The sequence below is a fragment of the Hypanus sabinus genome, chromosome X2 (genome assembly GCF_030144855.1).
Source record: "Hypanus sabinus isolate sHypSab1 chromosome X2, sHypSab1.hap1, whole genome shotgun sequence".
Lineage (NCBI taxonomy): Eukaryota > Metazoa > Chordata > Chondrichthyes > Myliobatiformes > Dasyatidae > Hypanus > Hypanus sabinus.
Genome location: NC_082739.1, coordinates 8,602,968 through 8,630,532, shown reverse-complemented (window position 1 = coordinate 8,630,532; position 27,565 = coordinate 8,602,968). Strand labels below are relative to the sequence as shown.

Here is a 27,565-nt window from a genome sequence, read left to right as displayed (position 1 = left end):
CGCGCATTCATTAAGTTTATTAAACTCACTGGGATATTTATGCTTCCATCCATATTGATTATTGTAGTGCCTAGATTTCTGCATTTGTGTGCCATCGTCTAAGTAATAAGAAATGAGAACAAGAGTTGTCAATTAATCCCTTCAGTCTATTCCCTCATTTGTTCTTTCTCTCAGGTAATTGAAGGTGATTTGCTTTTATGCTGGTTTTCTGGGTTCTGAGGTGTGAAAACCACAGACACTTTTGCTGGTGCAACAGGAGACATCCAATGGACAGATGGTTTAGCCCTTCCTTGTCTTATGAGGGGACCTGTGATGCAAGGCCTCAAGGTTCTCAGAACCATAATGAATGCTCCTCTACTTTGAGTGATCCTTGGCATTTGCAAATACAGTGGATTCCAGTTAATTGGGCCATCAGTTAAGTGGGACAGCCTCTTATTTGGGATAACTCTTAATGATCAAAAACTAATTGAGAAAATAGCCCTCCATTTATTATGGGCAGTATGCTGCTTGATTAGGACAGGAGACTGTTCCTGAACAGTTTCTGACTAGCATCAGTCATGTGTGATTGTGTGGCTGTTAGACTGTTAGGCTGTTGTGCTTTGAGCAAACAATTTTTAAGTGCAGTCAGTTGCGTGTGTTTGTGTTCAAAAAGCAGTGATTTTTGTCACTGACAGTCGCTGAGAAGAAAGCAGTAAGACTGTTTAGCTCACTGTGGTTTCAAGCATTTAGGTTTGCAGATGCCAGAAACAGCCGGCAGTGAAAATGAAATGATTTTACTACTTCAACAAGTTAGGAATTACCATCTTGAATGTTACAATGAAAATGAAGAATTGGAGGACGCAATCATCAGCAGTGTATGAAGACTGTCCGTAACCTACACTAGGTGCCAGCGCTGATTTTGTTCATTTACAGTCAATCAAAAGGGTGCAGTATCTTCTGTTGATAATTATAAGGAACTAACACACAGTTTTATAGTACTGAAATAATATTGGTAGTGTTTTAATTTGTTCTGTATTTCATTTAAATACATAATTTGTTGTCCTTTTTTTATACCTTTTTAACTATTTCGATGTAACTTTGGCTAATTGGGACAGCCACTTAATTGGGCCAAAAGGTGCTTGTCCCAATGTGTCCCAATTAACCAGAATCTACTGTATTTTATTTTTATATTTTAATTTTTTAGTTTGTGATACGGTACAAAGTAGGTGCTTCTGGCCCTTTGAGCCATGCCATCCCAGCAATCCCCAACAAAACCCGATTAACCCTAAGCTAGTCACAGGACAATTTACAATGACCGATGAACCTACCCGGTACGTCTTCGGACTGTGAGAGAAAACTGGAGCACCCAGGGAAAAACCCCCACATTCCACGGAGAGGATGTACAGATTCCTTACTGGAATTGAACTCTGAACTCCAGACTGCCTCGAACTGAAATAGCATCACGCTAGGCGCTATGCTATCATGGTGCTTAATACTGTGAATAATTAATTCCAGCCTCACATAGGACCCCTCCAGATACACACTGCAGTTTCTCCCTTTCTACTTGCAAACCAGCCCGTGTTCCTGATAATTCAATAAATCATCTTCAGTTCCTTGAAGTTCAATTTTTGCAAACAAGCTGTTGTGACTAGTATTATCATAAGTCATCTGGAAGTTTATATAACTTAAGGCCTTTGGCATTCACCTGTCACTGGTTCAACCGCCTCTCCAAAAAGTTCAGTTTGGACTGTCAGGCATGACCAACCTTTATAATTCCATGGTAACTCCCTCTGCTTATTCATTCCTTCATCAACTATACGCACTGGTAATTAACTGATAGGAAGTATTAAGATACTTGGTCAATAATTTTCATATTACCCCCTCTCACTTTACTGAAAGAACATAGTGGAATGTGCAAATATGCCAACCTGAATGAATAAACCCCGAACCCAAGAGAAGTTTGGAAAAATTGTATCTATTAAGGAATTTCCAAGATTCCTGTGAAAACTTTGGAATGACAACTCATTTGGTATTTCTCTCTCTCTAATTCAACTGAACGCCATGGATGCTTTACTAAATGAGAGAAAATCTTACAATGTTAACCTAACATTTTCTTCTTATTGCTGCCTTCTCCACACAGATGTGTGGACACTGTGACATGCTCTGTGTTAAATGTTGCACCAGCACAGAGAGCAGTTGATTATATCCTAAAGTGGTACTGGCCAACATTACGTTCACTACATATTATTAAGAAACTTTGAAGCCTTGTGACTGCTTTAAATGTATTTTTTCTTCTAATTATGACAAGTTCTTGTCCTGGATTCAATATAATTCTTTAAAAAATTATCTGGAGTGGACTCTTTCACTGTTATTCCAAGCACTGACACAGTAATAATCCAACATCCCCTCCATTTTAGAGCATAAGACATAGGAACAGAATTGGGCCATTCAGCCCACTGAATCTGCTCCCCAAACCTGACTTTCTCTTACTTTCATTGACAACTCCACTGTTAACTCTTTTCCAGCATGGGCAATTGAAAGAATGTCAGTGTAACTGTGGGTGGGACATCAGTGTCTGTCATCTGTGGTGCAGTCAATGCAGGGTCACTCCATTTTGTGTAAATATTTGTAAAGTCTTTTGTATTAATATGGGGAGACCAAATATGAAACAATAACTTACTTTTGCAATAGCAACCTGGAACTTTACTTCTTTATCAGACCCATCCCTAATACCGTTGTGGAAATCTCGGTGTGATGGTTGCCTTTGAATTCCAGCTGCTCAGAGTCTAATGAATTCCACCTTCATTGTCTGGCAGTGTTAATTCCTTTGCCTTCATTTGAAGCAGTAAAAGAGTCCAATTGTGCTTGTGCAGTAATCCGTAACTCGGCAACTAATTCGGAGTTATCATTGGATGCAAATGTTCTCTTCCACTGGAGCACATAAAAGGGCTGAGTGTGGGGGAGCTTTCCCACATGCATCTTCCTCATCAAATCCTACATGGAATGCTTCTTATGGATTGGGATGTTTTTTAAAAATAATCTGTGTTAGTGGTCTGCCTCGGGGAAATCAGCAGGGTCTATGTTCTGCACCTTCGGAGAATATTTTGCACCATGGAAATAAGAATCAGGAGAAGGCTATTCAGCCCTTTGTGTACCCTGCTGTTCAATATAATCAATCATTCAAATTCAGTATTCTCTTCCTCCTTTCTCTTTGTACACTTTGAGCGCTTTAACTTGACTGCTTCTTCAATATACTTAATAATTTGGTGCCTCTGGTAAAGAATTCCACAGGTTCACCACCTCTGGGTAATAAAAAAAATCTTCAAATTTCAGTCCATAAGCAGAATTAGCCTTTTGGTCCATCAAGTCTGCTTCGCCATTTCCTCACGGCTAATTTACTATCCCTCTCAACACCATTCTCCTGCCTTCTCCCCATAACTTTTATTGCTCTTTCTAATCAGGAACATCAACCTCCACTTTAAATATTTGGCTACCACAGCAGCTTGTAGCAATGAATCCCACAAATTCACCACATTCTGGCTAAAGAAATTCCTTCTCATCTCTGTTCTAAAGGGATGTCTTTGTATTCTGGTCTTAGACTCTCCCACTATAGGAAACATCCTCTTCACATCCACTCTATCTAGGCCAGGAGTTCCCAATCTTTTTTATGCCATGGACTCCTACCATTAACCAAGGGGTCTGTGGACCCCAGGTTGGAAACCCCTGATCTAGGCCTTTCAATATTCAATAGGCTGCTGAATATTCTATCCATATCCTTAGGATGTGGCCTCCCCACCACCAGGAACATCTTTCCTACATTGTGTCTGTCGGTTCCCATAGAATTTTCATAAGTTTCACGTGCATTATCTCCTTGCAAAAAAAATCTATCATTAACATTGCTTTTAGTGGTTTACATCCTTTGTTTGTTCAGCTTTTCTCTGACCAGTAACGAGCTGAAGGTTTAGATCCCAGCAGTGAGTTCTATACCTGCCATAGGATGAGCAACTTGGCGGGTGAATTACCAAAGGGCAGCTGTGCTACTGGACTTGTAACCCAACCGCTTTGGGAAGGAGATGGGGGATTTGGAGTTGTTTTAAGGCTCTCTCTTCCTCCTCGTTCAATCTTTGCAGGATTTCTTAAACTGGTAATCTGGTGTCAGACTTCAATATTGATCAGTAAATCAACGGCCTGACCAAGTTTCAAAGGCTGACATCATCAGGAACTGAGCTTGGGGCTGAAGCACAACTGTAATGGATAAGCCTTTGGTGCTCCATCCTTCCAAGTGTGAAGTGCTGACAGCTGTCGTGGTAACGTAGCTGACTGAATGGGCAGAGCTGGTATTATGTGACGGAAGCAAAATATCAATGCACTGAGCCTTCTGTCTTTACAGTTTCTGTGAAAAATGCATATTGGATATCATCTGAGGGGAACATATGGTGGGGATAGAAGACACCTGTTGGTTAGACCGGTAGGACATTGACTCCCATTTGTTTGAATGCTTAAGGAGGGTAAAAATCCTTCACAACAAAGGACAGAAATAAAAACTCCAAGAATCCTTCTGTAGCTCAATTGAAAGCATTAGTTCCGAGAGTAGTAAATTCAAGTAAAAGGTAAGATTACCCAGACGTGAAGCAAGGACACAAAATAAATTAATGTAATTAATTCATGGGCTATTTATTATTAATTTATTCAGATTTATTTATCACATGTACATCAAAACACGCTGTGAAATGTGTTGTTTGTGCTAACAAGCAACACGTCCAGGGATGTGCTATAAGGGCATCACACATTCCAGAGACACCATAGCAAGCCTATGATGTTCAGCAGAACAGCACGAATAGCAACAACAATAGAACAAAACAAATCAAGAATGGCAAAACAAGCCCTTTCCCCACCCACTCACACACACAGCCTGTCCTTGACCCCGGGCTGTCAGACTTGGGGAGAGATCAGCCATGATTGAGTGGCAGAGCAGAATCGGTGGGCTGAATGGCCTAATTCTGCTCCTATGTCTCATATCTTAGGGAGAGGCCTCCCTGTTCCTGTGTCTACCAGCTAGGTTTTTGAACCTTTTCATTGAATCCCCAGATTGTGTGGACCATCTGTTATCTGTACAGAACCTGTATGTATGGGGGGGGGGGGGGTTGAGATGGTGCAGTCTTTAAGCTTGCTGGTTAAAATGGCAGCACTCATAGAACTGCAATTTGATGTGACTTACTGTCACATAAGGAAGAAAAGTACAGCAAAATGAGGCATTTATTTTTGTTCGATTTTCTTTAATAAAATTAACTTTGCTAGACATCAGCAGATAGGGATACTAACACTGTCCTAGACACAACGAGCAATAGGGAGATAATTCCCAAGGACTTCATCACTGCATAAAAATATTGTCCAGAACATAAGAATAATTGTTTTGCTAAATTCTGTGGAACACCATGATCTCAGCAACTTGTAATCTTAGGACACTGTGGGAACTGTTTAAAGTTTGGATAAAGATGGCACTTGGTTTGTTTCACTAAAAGAGTTAATCTCACCATTTATAGTTTCTGGGATGTTGCTAATTGATAGTCTGCAGATGCTGGAAATCCAGAGCAACACACCAAACGCTGGAGGAATTCTGCAGGTCAGGCAGCATCTATGGAAATGAATTAACATCAACATTTTGGATCAAGACCCTTCATTAAGACTGAAATGGAAGAGGGAAGAAGCCAGAATAAGAAGGGGGGGGGGGGCCAGATTTTGTTTCTTCCAGACAAGATACAAGAAGATAGTTAGTAAGAGAATTGGAAATTAAGCCCAACTGCTGGTTGATTTCACCCTTCGGACAAAGTGGGTAAAACATGTTTGGTGCACTCTCTGTTCCTTGTTTTGCTTGCACCCTTGGAATTTACTTGAATAGTATTAAAAGTAAAGATGAAATACTTCCACTGACAGGAGGGCTTGGTAAAGAACACAGATAACTTGACGAAAGAACTGAAGGCAACAAGAAGAGATTTTTTTTCTACTTTTGATTTATGGTCTGATCTGTCTGACAGAGTTTTGGAAGCAGACAGCATTAAGTTCCAAAGTGAAGTTGGTTTGATCATCAGAAAGAAAAAATATCACGGCTGTGTGGAAAAAGCAGAGGAATGAGATTAATTGGATGGTTCTTCCAAAGATCCAGCATGGGCATATTGGTGACACACACAAAATGCTGGACGAGCTCAGCAGGCCAGCAGCATCTATGGAAAAGGGTACAATCGACATTTTGGTCTGAGACCCAAACTGTTGACTGTATACTTTTCCATAGATGCTGTCTGACCCGCTGAGCTTCTTCAGCATTTTGTGTGTGTTGCTTTGGATTTCCAGCATCTGCAGAATTTCTCTTGTTTGTGACTGGGATTATTGGACTGATTCAAAGTTGTAAGGTCATTCCCTGGGTCTCTCTGAGGCCGATAGGCTGTGCATAAATAAACTGTAAATTAGAATGATCATTGGCTGGCTGGTGCTGTAGTGGCATCTGCACTGGAATTCAAAGCGAGTGGTCCTGGGTTCGAATCTGGCTGGCTTCTTGCACAGTTTCCATCGGTGCTGGGTTGGCCATTTGGGCTAGCAACTCCACCTAAAAAAAACACAGACAAACGCTAAAGAAGCAGCAAGGTTGCCACCAGATGTCACAAAGTGTGGAGAGAAATAACAGAATGGTCATTCCATGTAGTAACTACACAGAGACTATGTGACAGGAATCCATGTGTAGAATAGTTGCATTAATATCTAGGAATCGGAGGCAATGGAGGTCTAAGTGGTCCCGGGGAAACCCCAGATAGTTCAATAACTTATCAACAGTAAGGTCTAAATGAACCTGGGCAGAGGAGGTCCTCCATGCAACTCAGCAGCCCAGCAGGTTGATGCTGAGTGTGGTGTGGGTGATGGTAGAGCAAGGCAGGGAGATCACCCGTACGTGCGAGGATTGTCATGCAGATGGAGTGCAGTGCTGTCAGATGAATGGAAAACTGATCTGTTCTCTCAGCTGGACAAGAGGGGACCAGAGGGTGGGATTAGTGAGGCTCTCTGATCGAGAGCCATGTTGGATATAATGGGTCAAATAGCCTTCTACTCTCTCGTGACCATTGCTTTGATTCTCTTTTCCATGATTGAAAATCAACGTGACAGGGAAGAGTAGGGGTGGTTATTCTCTTTGGCCAATATCTATCCTCTAATTAAGAGAACTTGAGTTGTCATTCTTGTTGCTCCTCCAATCCCGGATGTTCTTTCTTCTCGCTCTCCATCAGGCAGAAGTTCAAAGGCATGAGATCATGTGCCACCAGGCTCAACAACTGCTTCTGTTGTAAGATACCTGAACAAACTCGCGATATGATAATCTTGGTGTGTTGATCTCTCAATGTACCTTGTCACAGCCCTTGCACTTCACTTGTCTACCTGCACTGCACTTTCTCCATAACCAGAACACTGTATTCTGCATTTGTTTCCATGCTACCTTGATGTACTTATGTATGGAATGATTTGTTTGGGCGTCACACCAGCAAACTTCTTCCACCGTATCTCAGTACATGTGACAATAATAGACCAATTATCAATTACAACTGTCCACGAGAGCCTGCTATTGCGCAGATTTGTTACTGTGTTGGCCACTTGGAACTCAGTAAAAGTGGACGTATCAGTAGGCAGTTGCAGCAGAGAGAAAGTTGCAAAAGGTTAACGGAAAAGTTGGCAGGTTCCGGAAAATGCTAACTGTTATTCTGAACTGCCCTGGTGAGTGAAAGGACACTTGCTTCTTTGTTGACCTCCATTCAGGCAGGCAGTGTGTGTTTATATTTCAGGGGAGTGTAGGTGGGAGTCCACAGAGCTTGCTCATTGTCTCGCTTCCTCGCTACATAAAAAGGGGAGGACGATTTCCATTTTAAGTGCTCTGCTGGTTTGAACAGAGAATGATCTCGCCTTGAAGGCGGGGGAGGAACGGCATTCGGGAGTTCCAAGTGCTTTATCCTTGTGTCTCTTCTCCCTGACAAGCCTGTGCTGCCCTGACTGATGCAGCAAGCGAAAAATCACCTGCTGTGCGAGAGAGAAATCAGGAAGGAAGAAATGCTTTCAGACAACAGATTTACTTCGATTCAAGGGTCGTTTTCCTGAGACGTTTGGCGTGGCAATCGGTGGTGCAGGTGCTCCCTGACCTCTTCCAAAAGCCAAGGGATTGAAAGGGAGACATGAAGGAGAAGAAGGAAGGCCAGGGGGTGCAGGAGGACTCCAGCAACCAGGTCTCCCTGCTGCTCGAGAGCAGGGCACAGTACAGCCATGGTGAACAAACCTCTGCCTTGCTGGTGGTGGACAACAAGAGAGTGGCAAAAAAAGTGCGTTTTAAAGTAAGTCCTCCATTTCTGTGAGTGAGGTTGGGTAACGTGGGAGGAGGCTTCAATGGAGCAAAAAATAACAGCGCAAATTGGCAGGGCCGGACGGACAGCTTCTGGGCTCCAAGTTCTGTTTAATCCATCTGCTGAGCAAGTAGTTTGATTTTCACTGTGCTTGTGAAATGTTCCCATTCCTACGGAGTCCTCTGGGAATGTGGGAGATTTTTGGTAAAACGATTCCTACTGTTTTAATCTGAGCTTTGTTTTAGTTAATGGTGCAATATTATTCCATTGGATAATACCCAGAATTTGCGAGTACAAATGCTATTACTATACGATAAGAATTTAAACTCAGTTCTTTAAAAATATTACTATCAGGTAAATTATAAAGTTGTTGCAAAAATCACTGGTTGTTCAGCTTGGCTGCACTGACTTTTTGTTTAATTTATTTCATTCCAGTAACTTCACTTGCATGCCATTACTCCTGGAATCCCTTAAGCTTGGATCAGTCCTTTGCTCATCTCCCTACTGTCTCCTTATAGTATTAGAAAATGCAACAGGGACAAGAGTATAGTGAATCTGTTACTGGACAAACATCCAAAGGCCTGGATCTTTGAACCCGAAGCACAAATTTGAATTTCACTACGGCAGCTAGAAACTTTAAATTCAAATAATTAAATAAACTGGGAATAGAGAAAAATAAGTCTGAGTCATCATGGAAACAGGCCCTCCGATTCAACTCATCTGTGTGATCAAAGATGTCTAGCTGAGCTCATCTGAGTTGCCTGCATTTGGTCCATATCCCATGAAGTCTCTCCTATCCATGTACCTGTCCAAATGTCTTTTAAACATTGAAATTGTACCCACCTCTAAGGCTTTCTCTGGCAGCTTGTTGCATATACCTACCACCCTCTGTATGGAAAAGTTACCCTCAGGTCCCTTTTAAATTTTCCCCCTCACCTTAAATCTAGGTCCTCTAGTTTTAGTCTCCGGTAACTAGGGCAAAAGATCTGTAACCTGATCTGAATTTATATACCCCTATGAGGTCACTGCTCAACCTGAACCTTCTGATTTTCTCTTTATAACCCAGCGACAGCCTTCTGAATCCTTTCTGCACACTTTTGAACCTAATGACGTCATTCTTATAGCTGAGCAACCAGAAATGCACTTAGGTTTCTGTAATAATAATCATTAAATCTATTAGATCAAGGTAAGAAAATGATTTGTTCTTCAAGGATGGAAATTTGCATCGTTGCCTTAAATGCCGTTGTTTGTGAGTCTAGATCCAGACAAATTCACCCCATTCTATTTCTCTAATTGTCTGAATATTGCTGCACTCCCCGACTTGGTTCTCCTGCACAGTCTGAATTTAGACATCCCACATTAAGAGCTGTGAGTGCTTTCGGGGTTCTAAGCTCCAGAATTCTTTCCTTAAGCTTCTCCATCCCTCAGCCTCTCTTTCTTCCTTTCAGATTCAGCTTAAAACCTACTCTTTTGTCTAAACTTTTGATTACTGTTCTTATTTCCCCTTATTCAGCTCCAGGTCATACTTTGTTTGATGATGGCCCCATTGAAGCATCTTGAGACTCTTCACTAATTTTAACCTCTATATAAAACCAAATTGTTGTTGTTGATGATGAAAAACTAAAGCTCAATCCATGTTGTTGTGTGTGGTGGGTGTCAGACAGTTGAGTATAGCAAGTCCTCACAAATCTCAAGAAAATAAATGATGATGATTAAGAAACAAAAGTGCTTTAGGTTTTTACCATGAGATTGTTCATATTTGTTTAGAGTGTAGACAGTACCTTGGCTCAACCCTCATCTAAGAGAACGTAGATCTGAGGTGTAAACCATAAACACAAGGGATTCTGCAGATGCTGGAAATCTAGAGCAACACACACAAAACTCAGAAGGTCACAGAACACCTATGGAGTAGTCAATGTTTCAGGCTGTGACCCTTCTGAGGCATGCAGCCTTTCTTAGTTTTTCTCTGTGTATATTAACTTAGAGTAAGACACCAGATCTTTGAACTGGGGTCTGAATCTGAAATTATAGACCAAGACATAAGAGGCAACCCACGAAGCCATGGTTGGTATTTACAAATTGTAACTGAACTGTGTGAATGTAAACGTTGCGGAAGATACTTGACGCTTCAGATTGAAGTGTCAGAACAAATCATTCAATCACAGCTGGAAAACACCACAATATCTGAAAGCTAGAATGTGCCTTCCTGTGTAAAGGGACTGTCAATAGGATGGGTGACAACCAGCCGTTAGAATGTGGCTTGTACCTCTCTGAAGACTGTCAGTACTTCACTATGCTTGAGGGCTCAGCATCTGGAAGGAGGTTTAAGATGGAGAATGTTTGATAAAAGATAAACTTACATTGGAATTTCTTATGTATCTGTGGAATTTCTGTCAGACTTCTGAAGGTTCGAAATTTGTGAGAAGTTTCCTTCCAGCAGGGTGGGGGAGGGTGCTATGGATGCTAGAATGCAACAACTATCTATGGTAGAATACTAGTTGGTAGGAAAATCTGTTCTCCATAAACTATTTCTCAAATTTATCTTTTCTCTTGCCTCCTCTGAAGTTGGTGATTCGATTTGCCAAGAGTTTTTTGCAGGCACAGGTCGGCATCTTGTTCTGATCACAGAGCAATAGAAAATGATCAGGCGGCATCCATTTGGCCCATTTTCCCTGCACACCCCAAAAAAAGAAGTTTGCACTTATCTGGAGCTTGTTGTGTCCCAAAGTAAAAGGTAACCATTGAAATACATATCAAAGAATTTATGCCCATAAGTAGCATGGTACAGAGCTAGATAATTAATTTTTAGTGAGGTTAACTGAAAAATAAATATTAGCCTAGAATATTAGGGAGAAATTTGAGAGATTTTATGGACAGCTCAGAGGGCAGATATTTGATTGAACAATTTCTGAGTTTCTTTTAATTTTCATTAATGGAATGTGGACACGGTTTGCCAAATTCTAGCCTTGATTCCCATTGAGCAGATGGTGTGAGCTGTCTCCTTGAACCACAACAGTCCAAGAGCGAATTACTCCCATAGTGTATTTCTGCATGCACAGCCACTTCAGACATTATTTAAGAATCGACCATGTTATTGTGGCTCAGCTCATGTGAAGGAGGAAAGGGTGGCAGATTTCCTTCCACTGAAGAATGCAGATAAATCGGATTTATTTCTTTTTACAACAGTCTGTTAGTTTTGTTAGCTTTTTAATTCAACATTTGTTCATTAGTTAGATTTAAATTCACTACACTTAAATACATTACATTTGGAAATAGATGTGCTGTGATTTGTATTTGTAATGCCAAATTGCTTGGCTAGGAGGCCTCTTGGTTACTAGTTTAGTAAAGTCAGCAATACACTACTGCATTCCCTTTATAGTATACTTTGAGCTGGTTAATAATGGGCAAACTATGCTTTCCTTCTTTCTAATGAAACCATAAGATATAGGAGCAGAATTAGGTCTTTTGGCCCATCGAGTCTGCTCCATCATTCCATCATGGCTGATTTATTATCCCTTTCAAATCCATTCTCCTGCCTTCTCCCCTTAGCCTTCAACACCCTTACTAGTCAAGAACTTATCAACCTCTGCTCTTAATGTACCCAGTGACTTGGCCTTGACAACCGTCTGTGGCAATGAATTCACAGATTCACCACCCTCTGGCTGAAGAAATTCCTCGTCATCTCTGCAGGTGTCTAAAGGGACGTCCTTCTATTCTGAGGTTGTACATGTACAATTACACATCCAGAAACACACTGTATGGTAAATCAGATCTTCATTCTCCACTCTACAGTTCAGTAGGGTCACCTATGTCACTATCCAGTTCTTGTGCCCCATCTGTTACTTCTTTACAAAGCTCTGAAATCTACCAACAAACTAGTTCGCTCTGTGTGTTTAAAATGTGGAACTGAACACTGTGACAGCGTGGTGTGTCTTTGCTGCAGGTACTGTCACAGCACCTGGATCAAAAGAGGTAATTCTCAAAAGCACCAGCTCAAATTGGAGTAATTGCTGCTTTTGGAATTGATAGCAACACACACAAAATGCTGGTGGAACGCAGCAGGCCAGGCAGCATCTATAGGAAGAAGTACAGTCAATGTTTCAGGCCTAGACCCTTTGTCAGGACCCTCCATCGAAACACCTGGTGCTTCTTAGGCTAACTGCTCTTTCTGGATCCTGATAGGATTAGCTATCCCTAATGTAAATGGCTTTGTTCGGGTGACTGATGCACCATCAATAACTCTCGGAGATGGGAGGCGAGATATAGGCTTTTATTAGCTGCAAGAGACCACGATCAGCAGCAAGAGCCCACCACACAACATCCTGGAGACTGAGGGAGGAGCAGTGCCTCCAATCGCCTTTATACAGGGGTCTGTGGGAGGAGCCACAGGAGCAGTCAGCAGAGGGGCATGTCCAGACAGGTATATGTAGTTCACCACAGTGACACATTAGAACACCCTCTCAAGTAGACCTAATTTTGAAGAAGAGCAGGAAACTTCTAACCTTCTGCCAAATTTACATTTTAAGGGACGTCCTTAAGGCACAACCAAGACAAAACATCTGATTATTAAGACGTTGCTATTTGTGAGGTCTTGCTCTGCACAGAGTGGGTGACAAGTCTCCCTTCATGTTACGGCGGTCGCTGGCAGGACTTGCACCCAAGTGCGGAGGAACAGCAGACTCTGTCACAGTGAGCATCGGCAATGACTCAACCCAGGAGCAGAGGGACGGCAGATCCCACCCCCCCATGGCAACAAGAGATTAAACATATGCATACCAACAGAGCATCGGTGGCACGAATGAGCGACACCACGACACAAGGACTCCACTCCTGTGCTAAATGAGAGACCCCTTAAGTAATCATAGAATGCAGGAAACCCGTGCCAGTCACAATTAACTTGACCAGATTAAACAGAAAACACCGGGCTTAACGGCTCTAGTTAAGGTAGCAATTGGTAAATATAGGTACTCGGGAAACCTAGAAGCCCAACGCAAAGGGCCAGCAGTGCTCGTGACACTTCAATACAGTAACTGCACTATAGGAGTACAACTTTGATGGTAATACGCTGTGTAGTGTCCTTAGATCATGAAAGGCACTATGTAAATACAGGCCTTTTATTTACTATCAGACTATTAAAGATGGACAAGGAAATCCACCGCCTACACCCCCCACATCAAACCCATCCCCCGCCCTGCAATAAAAACGAACGGCATCCTGATTATCAACCCCCAAAATTCCCCTCCCCCACACAAAACGGAACAGGAATATCGACCCCCCAAAAAACAACCCCTCCCCACACAAAAAACTAACAGAACATCAACCTCCAAACACTCTGCCCTTGCACAACAAAATGAAAAAGGAATGGGCAATTAAAAAAACACAGAATATAAAAAATAAGTCTGAAAAACTCCACAGTACATAAATGCAATAGTCCAATCCAGAAACACAGACTGCGATACCATCATCTGGTATCACCGACATTCATCGAAAGGGACGGACACCATATGCGGCAGAGAAGCCTCCCCACGTGCCACGGCAAGGCGCATAGCGACAGGCCGCTCACAGATTCCTCGGCAGTGATCAAAAGGAAGGCAGTCGTCGCTGAACTCTCACTCTCACTCGCCTTCCGCGGTTACATTGGTTAGATTGCACTACTGTGTATAGTTCTGTTTGCCAAACTATGGCATGGATGTGGCAGCAATAGAGAGGGTGCAGAAGAGGTTCTGCCACTCCCTTTTGGTTTTCCTCTGGGTGCCATGTCCAGAAATGTATGGATTAAAGAGTACCGTGATATGTTGGTGCAGGAAACATGGTGACACTCACGGGCAACCCCCAGCACAATCCTTGGATTGTGTTGGTCATTTACGCAAACAACAGATTTCACTGTATGCTTTGATATACACGTGACACACAAAGCTAACCTTTTCTCTTTATCTTTAATCTTTTGAATTCTGTCTGTATTTTTTATTCAATGAAAGATTAAACTATTGCATCTGAAATCAAATATTATTCACTGTAAGTCATTCCCTCTTGAAACTCCACAACGTGCAGGATCTACGCAGGCTAAGTTTATCACATACAGCACTCACTATTTCCATTGTTACATGAGTTGATGACAAAAATGTGGCTTTCAGCATACGAGGTGTAAAATCACACCTTCAGCAGTATTTATAACAGCTGGGAAATAAAGTTTGTAAGATTTGCATTTTCACAACCTCATAACATCCCAAAGTACCTTACAGCCCAGGAATCTTTTTGAAATGTAATTGTCTTTGTAATGTTGCTATGCCTCCGTTTTAAAATCACCTTAGATCCAAGTCAGAGTGTGAATGAATCAATGAACTGACGTCAGGAGCCTACGGCAGGCATTCCACTCGTTTCACAGCCAATGCAAGTCCTGGGAGAGTGAATGGTTATCTCCCAAAAGTGAAATCAACCTGATTACAATGGTAGTAAACACTTGTAAGTGATTATAAGCTTTGGAGTTTGGAGCAGGAACTGCTGATGGAAGCTGTAGCTGAATGAATTGTGAGTAACGGTTGTAATGTGAAGTCATTTCGGTATGCCAGATGGAGCCTGGATGTGCCAGAAAGTAAGGTTGGGTGTTAGTTTGCACCTGTGATTCCTCAGTATGGTAATGACCTTGACCATCCATTAAGGAACGGGTTTAGGGGGAGGCAGGTGGTAGTTGACTGGAACACGCGATTGTGGTGAATGATGTGTTGACCTGAAGTGTTGTGCTTGATTCCAGATATGTGCTGAATCCTTGGGTCTTGGTTGAGACGACGACTGTTGTGCAAACAGGCCTTAACTGATAGTGGGAATACTGATTAATACATGGATCTTAGGACTTTGCAAGATAGTGATGGGAATACTTGGATAGTTATACAACTCCCTCTTGCATTTTGGTCCCTTCAGCCAAAAGCTTGACAGGTAATTGTGGAAATATTATCCCATTGTTAGCCGTGTGTCAGAAGTGGTGGATCTGAGATGTATATTGCTGGTTGAGATATTGGAAGTAGTCCATCAATTTTTCATCTTAAAAGGGATACAGTTTATGTCAGGGTTCTCTTCCTGTGAACTGTCCATAAACCGAGCAGTTCACAAGTCGGAATTGCAGTTGCGAATGAAGTTTCCAGGCAATAGAAGACATTTACAGTCCCATAGCAGTCAACAAGGCTAGGGTTAAATCAGAGGTTGCTGGCGGCATGGGCCTATTCTGCGATTTATCTCTAAAGAAAATAAATGAATAAACAAACAAATGCATTCCCTTGGTCTCCCAGATGCTTATTTGTATGTGTAACCTGGGGGGGACCTATATGTTGAGAAAGAGGGTGAAATTCTTATTTAACACACACAAAATGCTGGAGGAACACAGCAAGTCAAGCAGCCTCCATGGAGGGAATAACCAGTCAACCTTTTGTCTTGGCCTGAAACGCTGAATGTTTATTCCATTCTGTAGATGCTGCTTGACTTGCCAAGTTCCTCCCGCTAGCGTCTGCAGAATCTCTTCATTCATGCATTTCTTATTCATTTGGACTGAGGCTACTTCTTAATGAGTGAGACAGGAAGTCATTCTAGCTAATGTAATGATGTCTTCCGGCTGTTGCTCTATATGGAAATAACATTGTAGTTTTGGGGTCCAAAGTTTTTTACAAAAATGGAACATGTCCTGTCTGCTCTGGATGAGTAGGGTGATTATGAGCCAGGATTTCTACACAGCACTCAAATATTTCCTCACTTATAGACTCTTAGTTGGTCAAATCATTTGGTGCAAGATTATCTAAAGCTGCACAATCCTGAGCTAATGAACCAAACAATCTCCTTCTGAGTTGTTAATCCCTATGATTCAATTGCAATTTGTGTCATTGTGAATCTTTGCAGTTGACAATAGCCTCAAGATTAATGGCAGGATGTCTTTTGCACTCTGTGTTGTTAGTGCTACTTATGATTTTAGAAGGGATATTGAAAGAATAATGAATCATTTCAGCGATTTTTTTTCTGATAGATTTCCAAGAAGAGATCATTAATCAACAAAGTCAAAGTCAAGATAAATTTATATATGTCATCGTATGTTTCTTTGTGATTCACTTTCTTTCTGGCATTCACAAGAAAATAAAAAAAAATACAATAGAATTCATGGAAAACTACACATACGTACATATACACATCACGTAAGCCCTAAAACTAGATAAAGAAAACCCAATTAAATGAGTAACACACAAAAAATGTGCTGCATGACCTGCTGAGTTCTGCCAGGATTTTGTGTGGGTTATCCTGGATTTCAAGTATTAGTATCTACAGAATCTTTGGGGTTAACTATTTAGTTCAGAGCTTTGGCAAGAAGTCATTAACTTCTTTAGCATTTGTCTATTTTATTTTAATGAGGCAGAACTGCTAGCTCGATGCTTAACCCAGCACAATGGAAAAGGGTGTAAGGAGCCAGCCGGATTCGAAACCAAGACCACTCGGCCCAAAGTCTGGTGCAGATGCCACTAGACCATCAGCCAGCATGCTTAAGAGATACAGCACAGTAACAGGCCCTTCTGGCCCATTGAGCCCGCACTGCCTATTTACACCCATGTGACCAATTAACCTACTAACGCGTATGTCTTTGAGATGCGGGAGAAAACTGGAGCACCTGGTGGAAACCCACGTGGTGACAGGGAAAACATACAAACTCCTTACAGACAACAGCAGAATAGAACCCATGCCACTGACTCTATAATAGCGTCACACTAACTTTTGTGCTACCATGCGGCCTCTGTCAATAAAACATACATACACATACATTCACTTATATCTATCTCTTTTATATTAGTCCTACAATTTGATAGTTTAGTCATGGCTTTCTTCATTATATAGAAAGGGTGGTTCTGCATTCTTCATTGTAGTATTGGTAGGTAAGGGGTCAACTTGGCCAACTAGTAGCACCTTCTTCTTGAACCAAATTATGGGTTTCATTCACAGATATAGCATCTAATATGGCATGGAGTGAGTGCTTTCTTGATGGAGGGGCCAACTTTCTAATCAGAAGTTTAATCAAATCCTTTTCAACTGGGTGTAAAAGATTCTGCAGGGTTATTTTAAAGAAGACTAGGTGAGATCTGCCTGGTGTCATATTTACGCCACCAAAGTAGACAATCTGTTCTTGTTATATGTTACTGTGAACAAATTGCTTCCTACGTTTACTGATTTACAATAGTGACTGCACTATTGCCCCACCTACCCACAACCTTCACTCTCACCTCGCCTCACTTATCACCTACCAGCTTGTACTCCTTCCCTTCCCCCCACTTTCTCTTCCCAGCTTCTTCCCCCTTCTTTTCCAGCCCTGAAACGTTGACTGTTTATTCTTCTCCATTGATGCTGCATGACCTGCTGAGCTCTGCCAGGATTTTGTGTGTGTTGTCCTGGATTTCCACTATCTGCATAACCTCTGGTGTTAACTATTTAGTTCAGAGCTTTGAAAAGAAGTCATTAACTTCTTGGTAACATATAATCAAAATCAGAGCCCAATATCTGACCCGATACATCTCCTAACTGGCGATAATGAGTACACAATCAATCTTTCACTGGTTGTAATTTGCTTTGGGTCTAATTGAGATTGTACATGATTAATTTGATTGATCTCTAGTTAACATGTGTGGAATAATATTTGGAAATGATACAGATGAGCTAGACACAGGAAGCTGAAGCCATTGGGCAAGTGTCCAGCAGCTGACATGGCTACATTTGAAGCATTTCAGATGCAAAGATCCAATCATTAAATATACAGTTCATGTTCTCACAATATTCAGATCTCCAGCCCCGCCCCTTGCAGTAAGTGAGCAGTCATGAGATGGCTTGGCCATGCAACCAATATTTGCAATTTCTTTCTCTGCTTGTGAGTGGGCATCAAATAACAACAGGTGGAGTATGTACCCGGTCCTGGGAACATCCAACTCCTGTGTGAATATTCCCAAGCACCAGCTCAGAAACTGGAAACTTTTACTGGGGCTCTGTTTGGGTGGAACAGATTGCTGGTTTGCTTCTCACTTCCTTGCAGCTCTTGTGAGAGTACGGTCTTCTGTATGAGGCAGTTGGATTTCTGAATGCGATCCTAGGTTAGCCTTTCTGTAATTAACCAAACGCCGTCCTTCTTCAGCCAGTCATGGGAAATAGATCGTCTCTCTTCCGGAAGACACTTCAGGACAAAAAACTAGTTGCAATGTACTTTAAGGTATTTAAACTTTAATACTATCACATTTTATTTTCATAATTGCAATATTTATTTAATTAAAAATTCATTTGTAATCCTGGTTAAAAAAATTGAAACAAAAATAGCAGAAAGATATAGAAAAAGCATAGGTAGAGATACAGGAAATAGCAGAGAGGATGGGGTGTCTCAGTAGCATAGCAGTTAAGTAAAACACAATTACAGCACCAACGATCTGGGTCCAGTTCTGCCACTTTCTGATGGGGAGTTTGTGTGACTGTGTGTGTTTGCTCCGGCTGCTCCATTTTCTCTCCACGTTGAATCAGATGCATGGTTAGTAGGTTACACGGGTTGTTGTAGCTCCTTTAAACAGGTTGATTGCCAGGACTGCGGCCCAACATGAAGGCTGTCTTTATTCTCAGCTCCTGTCTGACTTGTATCGTCTTCACTTCTCAACAGTTGGAATCCATTGATTTTCCACAGAGAAGGTAAATAGCTGTCCTGCTTCCATGATGAATTGGCAGTGGTGTGGGGTGTGTGACCAAATGTGTGAACAACCCTGTTTCATATTGCCCTGTAAATTAACAGGGGTCATAACACATGCTCTCACACACTCATACACACAGACACAGACACACACACAAGCTCACACAGACACACACACTAACACAATCAAATACACAACATGCACACAGACAGTCATACAAACATGTGTGCAAATGCACACTCCCACACACACATTCACACACACTCACACACACAGACCCACACACACACATACTCTCAAATACACAACACACACACACAGTCTCTCAACACACACATTCACATGCGCACAAACACACATTCACACCCATTCACAAAAGCACTCACACCAGACACACTCTCACACGCATTGACACACACACACATGCAGACACACACACATAAACAGACATACACACACAAATAAAAAATACACACACATTCACACAATTACACACACACAAGCACATACACATGCACATGGACACTCAAACACACACATACACAAAAACACACCCACACACTCATGCGCACACCGACACATTCACACAAACACACACATACAAGAACACAAATATATGCACTCACACACACACAGACACAAACACACACACTCACACAAACCCACGCACACACAGTCACACACTCACATAGACACATGCACAACCACACAGACACACACACTTAATAAACACATATATACACACATAAACAAACACACATGCACACATGCATCCACCTATACACACAAATACACACACACTCACACAAACATACAGTATATACTCACATAGACATACACACACTCACACACACAGACACAGACACAGACAGACACCCATAAACACATGCACAACTCACTCACACAAACACACCAACACACTCAAATAAACAAGCTACACACACATACTCACACAAACTCATGCACACACTCACACAGACACATGCACAAACACACACTCTCAGTCACACACACACACACACACACACACACACACACACACACACACACACACAGAGACACACACTCACACAGGCACAGGCACACACACAAATGCACACACAGACACACACACACACACACACTCACATAAATACACACACGCACACACAAATATACAGATGCACCCACCTAAACACACACACTCACACAGACACAGACACACTCACGCACACACACAGACAGACATACACACATAAATAAAAAATACACACACACACATACAGACACATTAACACAATTACACACACACACACACACACACACACACACACACACACACAGTCCAGCATAAACTGATAAGTCTTCATCTGGTTATTTGGTCTACTCACTTTCTGATCACCGTGGGACGTATTCTCAATTTGAATAGTGACATTTAAGAAGAATCTTTTATTAGCCAGTGCTTGTGTGTGATAAAACAAATGTATCTGGGTCTGTCTATCTCTCCGCCTGCCTTGTGTAAACATGTGTATCTTTCTGATGTGCATGTCCATAGTGAGTGAGTGTGTGTGTGAGAGAGAGATATCTGAAGATAGGAGCAAATATGACATGCAATGCCTGTTGCAAATATGGGAATCCAGGTCATTATTGGAGAGAATTCATGTTTTATTCATGTTTCGAAGTCTGTCTTGTACGTAGATATGACCCGTTCAAAACACATTCACTGCTGACCATGCTGAGATTGCTGGTAATTAATCCCATAGGCTGGCCCCAGTGCTGATGCACTGCCTGACTAAAGAAACTGGAAGTTGTATCTGTAGCTCGATTATAGGCAGAAAATCTCAGTTATTTCCCAGCAGTTCTGGGTTTGGTCCATGTCTGCCATTATAGTGGTTGGGGATTCACACGTGCCATTCATCCGTGGCAACTTCAAAACCAGGCCCAGCCCAGTCATTGGCTTCTGCTCTATTTGGGCATAGGCAAATCTAGAACTGATTCATTTGACCCAGTACCTTATGTAGGGGCTGCCGGAGACAAGTGCTAGTTGTAGTAAAATCTTGAACCATGTATCGGGAGAGAGGATGGGATGCGGAGCACAGATATGCTAACCTTTAGAACTGAACTTTGAAAGATATCCCTCAGCCCCAACCACCCATTCACGATGTGAGCAGCGGTCTTCCTTGAATCCTCTTTCTTCATCAACTGTTATGACACCACTTCTGTCTCCCAGACTCGTACTTACCCCTTCTTTTAATCTCTCTGCTTTTTCTTTTCCTCTCTGTGTAGATTTGTGGTATCTCTTTCCTCAATTTCTTTTCCCCATCTCCTTCATAAACACACATGCATAGTAGATCTCCCTCTGATATTACTCAGCAGAAACCTGTTGTCTTCGTTGTCAATCTTACAGGATGCTTCTGGCGATTATCTCTTCAATTAAAGGGCTAAAATTAGTCAGACACTGTAACTGCAGGAAGTTCAGAGCACTTGTGATTATACCACCAAGTTATGTGCAGTTTATTACTGGGACACAATAAAGTCGTGAGAAAAAAAATCCTCAATATCCTATTGAGTACACAGTTCATTGAAGGAGACTGTTCATTTTTTGACAATCCACAAAATAAGACCAGGGATGTCAGGTAATAAAATTGCAAGCTCTTCTGTGTGGGAATATTCCACGGACAATTCCACTCCTAGTGGGGAAATCTCTCTCCTTCCCGTATCTTCACCAATCTCTGTCCCTGTCTGATATCCAGGTGAGCCACAAGTCTTATTTTCCTGTGCCAATCTATGTTGTTGCTCACTGCAAATGCCAGAGTAAATTAATATAAAGGTCAGGCTAAAGAACACACGGTATATAACTCAGCTAAGCAGATAATATTTTGTTCCAGCTGTAGAATTAGGAACAATTCTTTTCTATTCCTGATTCTTTTCCACACAAATGCAAGGCTCTGCTTTGATCCAACCCACTCTGACCTGTCTTTGACACACATAATTTCTGACATTCGAAGACCTAACTTTCCTCATGCAACTACAGTGGGTGTAACTCCTGACCGGTTGATCTGAGGAGTGGGAAAGAAGAACTAATAAAGACCACAGGTTTTTCCAGAATAACATCAGACTCTGCAAGCCAATGAGCCATTTCCAGGGATTATAGCCACTAATCGAGCCCAGGTTTGACTGTACACTTGTGTTTATGGGAAAATATATAGTTTTAGTAAATGTATCATAGTTCAAGTTCCAGTTTATTGTCATTCAACTGTACATCATGTATACGATTAAATGAAACAATGCTCCTCTGGGTGCAAGGTGCAAAACACAGTATATATGTCACATACAGAACATATGTCACATATTAACAGATAAAAAAGTCTGTTGATGTACAAGTTGACTTAAAGTACATTTACGCCATATGGTTAAATGTACAAAAGTATAATGTTACTGGCACTGTCATAAATGTGTACAGGGTGGTGGCAGGATGTTCAGAAGTCTCAGTTGACTTTGGTTTGGGTCTGTGTTCTGGGGTTTCATTCCTATGGTTTAATAGTCATTCCAGTGACTTGATCACTTCCATCTTGGCTCTTATGATTAGTACTGAGGAAGTGCCTTACAGCTGAAGATGGCATCATTAAAACAAGGCCTTGTTTGCTCCTTCTGAAATATCCCTTGTTTCTACTTTGAAAAGAGGAGGTGAGTTCTCACCTGCATCTTGGTCTGTAATTAAAATAGAAAATGCTGTAAGTACCTAGCAGGTCAGGAGCTATACCCACCGTAGTTGCAGGAAGGGAAGTTATGTCTGGAGATGTCAGAAATTATGTGTGCCAAAGACAGATCAGAGTAGGAGTAGCATGCAGAACTAAGGTGACACAGTACAGCAAATTCTTGCCACCATTCTGTTGCATTGAGCTCCTTGCTCTAATTATAATTGTACTTATTACCGGATATATGGTTTACTTTGTGTGAGATTAGACAGAGACTACCTTTATTTCAAAGTTCCAAGTAAACTTATTATCAAAGTACATACACGTCAGCATATACAACCCTGAGATTCATTTTCTTGCGAGCATACTCAGTAAATCCAAGAAACAAAATAAAATGAATGAAAGACGGCACCCAACAGGATAGACAAACAGCCAATGTGCAACAAACTATGCAAGTGCAAAAGAAATAACAGTAGTAAATAAATAAGCAATAAATATCGAGAACATGAGATGAGTCCTTCAAAGTGAGTCCATAGGTTGTGGGAACAGTTCGGTGATAGGGTGAGTGAAGTTATTCTCTCTGGTTCATGAGCCTGATGGTTGATTACATAATGTTTAATTCCATTGACAACTCCTTTGAAACTGAAACGGTCCATGCCAACATACAAGGGGTGATTGATAAGTCCGTGGCCTAAGGTAGAAGGAGATGAGTTCTTCAGCTCTCGTTACATGCACGTGCAGTTCAACTCTTTGAGTGAAAATGCAGAAAGTTTGACATTAATAACTCATCTCCTTCTACCTTAGGCCACAAACCTATCAATCACCCCATGCTGTGGACCACTTTCTGGAGGTCCAAGACACCGACTTCTACAAAGAAGGGATCTGTATGCTCCATGACCGCTGGACTAAGTGTGTAAATGTAGGAGGAGACTATGTTGAAAAATAAATGTGCTAGGTTTTCTAAAATTGACTCCTTCTACCTTAGGCCATGAACTTATCAATCACCCCTCGTATCGCAAGCCTTGGGTAACATTTGGGGTAACACAACAAATATTGAAAGAGGAAGAACCACATTCCAGGCACCCCATCTGATCTCCAGAGGAGCAAGCTACGGTTATTGGGGTGTCATGGTGGCATAGCAGTTTGCGTGATGCTATTACAGCTTGGGGTCAATTCTAGTCCATCTCTAAGGAGTTTGTACTTTCTCCCCGTGACCGCGTGTGTTTCCTCTGGGTGTTCTGGTTTTCTCCCACAGTCCAAAGACGTACCGGTTTGGAGGTTACTAATCATAGGTTTTTCTCCTATGATTAAGCTAGGGTTAAACAGGTGGTTTGCTGGGTGGTACAGCTGTTTGGGCCAGATTGGCCTGTTCTGCACTGTACCTAAAAATAAATAAATAAAAATAATCATGGGGGTCTTTAGTGAAAAGTTGGCAAGGTATGACAAAGTGTTGTAACACACGCAAAATGCTGGAGGAACTCAGCAGATCAGGCAGCACCTATGGAAGAATAAATGGTGAATGTTTTGGGCCAAGACCCTTCATCAGGAGGATCTCAGCCTGAAACGTTGACTGTTTACTCATTTCCACAGATGCTGTGACTGCAGTCAGTGTCGTAGACCAGACAGTATCTATGGAAAAGAGTACAGTTGACTCTTTTCCATAGATGCTGCCTGGCTTGCTGAGTTCCTCAAGCATTTTGTGCGTGTATGTGTGTCTGTTGCTTGGATTTCCAGTATCTGCAGATTTTCTCTTGAAGAGTTATAAAGTGGTTTGGGATGGTTTCTTGGCACACCATATTTTGAAGCCAACCTAAGAACTGTACCTGGTTTTGTACAGTAAGACAAAGCCCTGGACAGCAGCAATCACAACACAATTGAATATTAATTTCAGTTTGAAAGAAATAAGAAGGGATCAAAGAGTATTATTTCAACTTAAATTGAGCAATATTGAGGCCATGCAAGCAAACTAAATTAACCTGTTAACAGAGTCTGAGAATCATAGAGCACAAGTTGAGGGATTGGTTAGCTGTGATATCAAAGGAGATTTTTTTGCATTACAGAGAACAGGAGAGGATCCATTATCTGTCATTAACTAAAAATGTTAAAAGTAGTATCAAATTTACAGGGGAAAAGAAAGCATAGCATTGTGCAAAGATGTGTTGCGGATCAAAAGTTTGGACCCAATAAAAACAACAACAGATAACAGATAATAATTTATAAGGAAGGGAAAATTGAAAGAGAAGAGCCAGAAACATAAGAACATAATATGATTTTCTGTAAGTATTCAGCAAAGAAAATGAACAAGGGGAGCATTAGCCCTGGAACATCTGGGCCGCATTGACTGTGGCTTATGTACTATCACCTCCTTGAAACTAATCATAAGCTCCAAGTCCTAGGCCTCAATGCCTCTTTATGCAACTGGATCTTCGATTTCCTCACTTGCAGACCCAGCCAGTTTGGAATGGGGCTGTGTGTTTAGCCCCAGCTCTACTCACTTTAAACTTTTGACTGTTCTGGCTAAGCATAGCCCCAATGCCATATTTAACTTTGCTAATGACGCCAGTGTTGTAGGCCGAATCAAAGGCGGTGATGAATCAGCATATAGGAGGGAGATTGGTGCCATAGCAACAACTTCTTATTCAATGTCAGCAAGACCAAGGAGCTGATTATTGACTTCAGGGGAATGAAATCGAAGGTCCATGAGCCAGTCCTCATTGAGGGATCAGAGGGGGAGAGGGTCAGCAGCTTTAAATTCCTTGGTGTTATCATTTCAGAGGATTTGTTCAATTATGAAGAAAGCATGAAAAAACACCTCTGCTTTCTTAGAAGCTTGTGAAGATTCATTATGTCATCTAAAAATTTGACAAACTTCCATCAGGTCAGTGGGATTAGGCAGAAAAATGGTTCGGCACAGCCAAGAAGGGCCAAAAGGCCTGTTTCTGCGCTGTAACATTCTATGGTTCTATCAATACATGGTGGAGAGCATGTTGACTGACTGCATCACCACCTGCTCAGAAACACCAATGCCTTGAAAGCAAAAGCCTACAAAAAATAGTGGACATTGCCCAGTCCATCACCAGTAAAGCCCCTCACTCTCCCACCACTGAGCACATCTACATGGAGTGCTGACACAGGAAAACAACATCCATCATCAAGGATCCCCACAATTCAGGCCATGCTGTCTTCTCACTGCTGCCATCAGGAAGGAGGTACAGGAGCCTCAAGACCCACAGCACCAGGTTCAGGAACAGTTATTACACCTGAAGCATCAGGCTCTTGAACCAAAGGGGTTAACTTCACTCACCCCAACACTGAACTGTTCCTACAATTATGGACTCACTCTTAAAGACTCTTTAGCTCATGTTCTCGATATTTATTGCTTATTTATTTACTTCATATTTATTTTTATTTTGTTTCTTTTTGTATTTGTATAGTTTGTTGTCTTTTGCACACTGCTTGTCTGCCCTGTTGGGTGCAGTCTTTAATGCATTCTATTATATTTCTTGCATTTACTGTGAAGGGCAGTATATGATGGCATAAATGTACTTTATTAATAAATTTACTTTGAACTTGTAGAGCAAGAGCATGAGGAATTAAAAGTGGAAAACAAAGGAATGGCAGATTAATTAACCATGTCATTTGGATCAGTTTTCATAATAAAGGATACAAGTAGCATCCTAGCAAGGATAGGAAATCAAGAGGCCAAGAAAGACTTTGGAAAACTTCAATCTTCAGGCAATGTTACTGAGCAAAGTGTTAAAGCTGTAAGGGTGACAAACCTCTGGGACTCCTTAAAAATGTGACTCCTGACTTAATTTCATGGAATGCCCACGATCAGTGATATGCTCCATGGGTTGAAATATTACAAATCTAAACACTTTATTCTCAATCTGAAAGCAGAAACTGTAAGCCCAGGACAGGTTAAGTTCCTTAACATCTGTTACAGAGAACTTGATAGAAGCTATCACTAAATTTGTAAAAGGAGGTACTTAGAAAAATTACCAGGCAATGTCACCATGGTAAAGAATAATATAATTCAGATGTTGAAAACCTGGAATAAAATGCTGGACTCTCAGCAGATCAGGTTTATTACTATTGTCTTATATGATGTGAAATTTGTTATTTTGTGGAAGCAGTGTTGTGCAAAGCCATAAGATGGCTATAAATTTAGGTCATGTAGAATAGTGACAATAAATCTAATTCTGAAATTGCAAAATTTAAAAAAACCTATATTTTAAGAAAGAAAAGAATAACGAAATAGTTTTTTCATGGATCATTCTGAAATTTGATAGCAAAGAGGAAGAAACTGTTCCTAAAATGTTGAGTGTGTGTCTTCAGTCTCCTGTGCCTCCTCCTTAATGATAGCAATGGAAAGAGTGTGTCTCTTAGATGGTGAGGTTTCTTAGTGTTGGAACCACCTTCATGACACCCCACCTCTTGAAGACCTCTTCAGTGATGGAGCAGCCTAAGTTTATAACCTTCTGCTGCCTTTTAAACCCTGTGCGTTGAAGCCTCAATGCTACTCAGTGGTGCATCCAGTCAGAATGCTCTCCTTCATACATCTGTAGAAATTTGGTGACATACTAATTCTGCTCAAACTCTTAAAGCAGTTGCATTATTAGCATGCCTTCCTCATGATTGGGTCCAGAATAGATACCTCAAAATGCTGATTCCTTGGAAATCTTTCTACCATTGACTCCTCAATGTGGTCTGGTGCAAGGTTATTATTATGACACCACTTTACCAGCTGATTACTCATTCCTGTATGACTTCTTGTTGTCATCTGATATTTTACCATCAACAGCGGTGCTTTCTGCACATTTATTATCAATTGGAAATAAACCAAAATTAACAT

General features: G+C 41.4%; 1 protein-coding gene across 13 annotated transcripts in view; it reads left to right on the top strand.

Moving 5' to 3' along the window:
* The first annotated feature begins 7,938 nt into the window (after positions 1-7,938).
* Positions 7,939-27,565, top strand: part of phldb1b (pleckstrin homology-like domain, family B, member 1b) — a 394,940-nt gene continuing 375,313 nt past the window's right edge. For 2 of the 13 annotated variants that reach the window (XM_059956917.1, XM_059956918.1), the window contains exon 1: positions 7,979-8,339. In XM_059956917.1, the coding sequence (XP_059812900.1) occupies positions 8,184-8,339 (156 nt within the window). In that variant the 5' untranslated portion in view covers positions 7,979-8,183. Of the gene's footprint in view, positions 8,340-27,565 lie in introns of all 13 variants that reach the window. The other 11 variants (XM_059956913.1, XM_059956914.1, XR_009509084.1 and 8 more) reach the window with 10 other exon arrangements.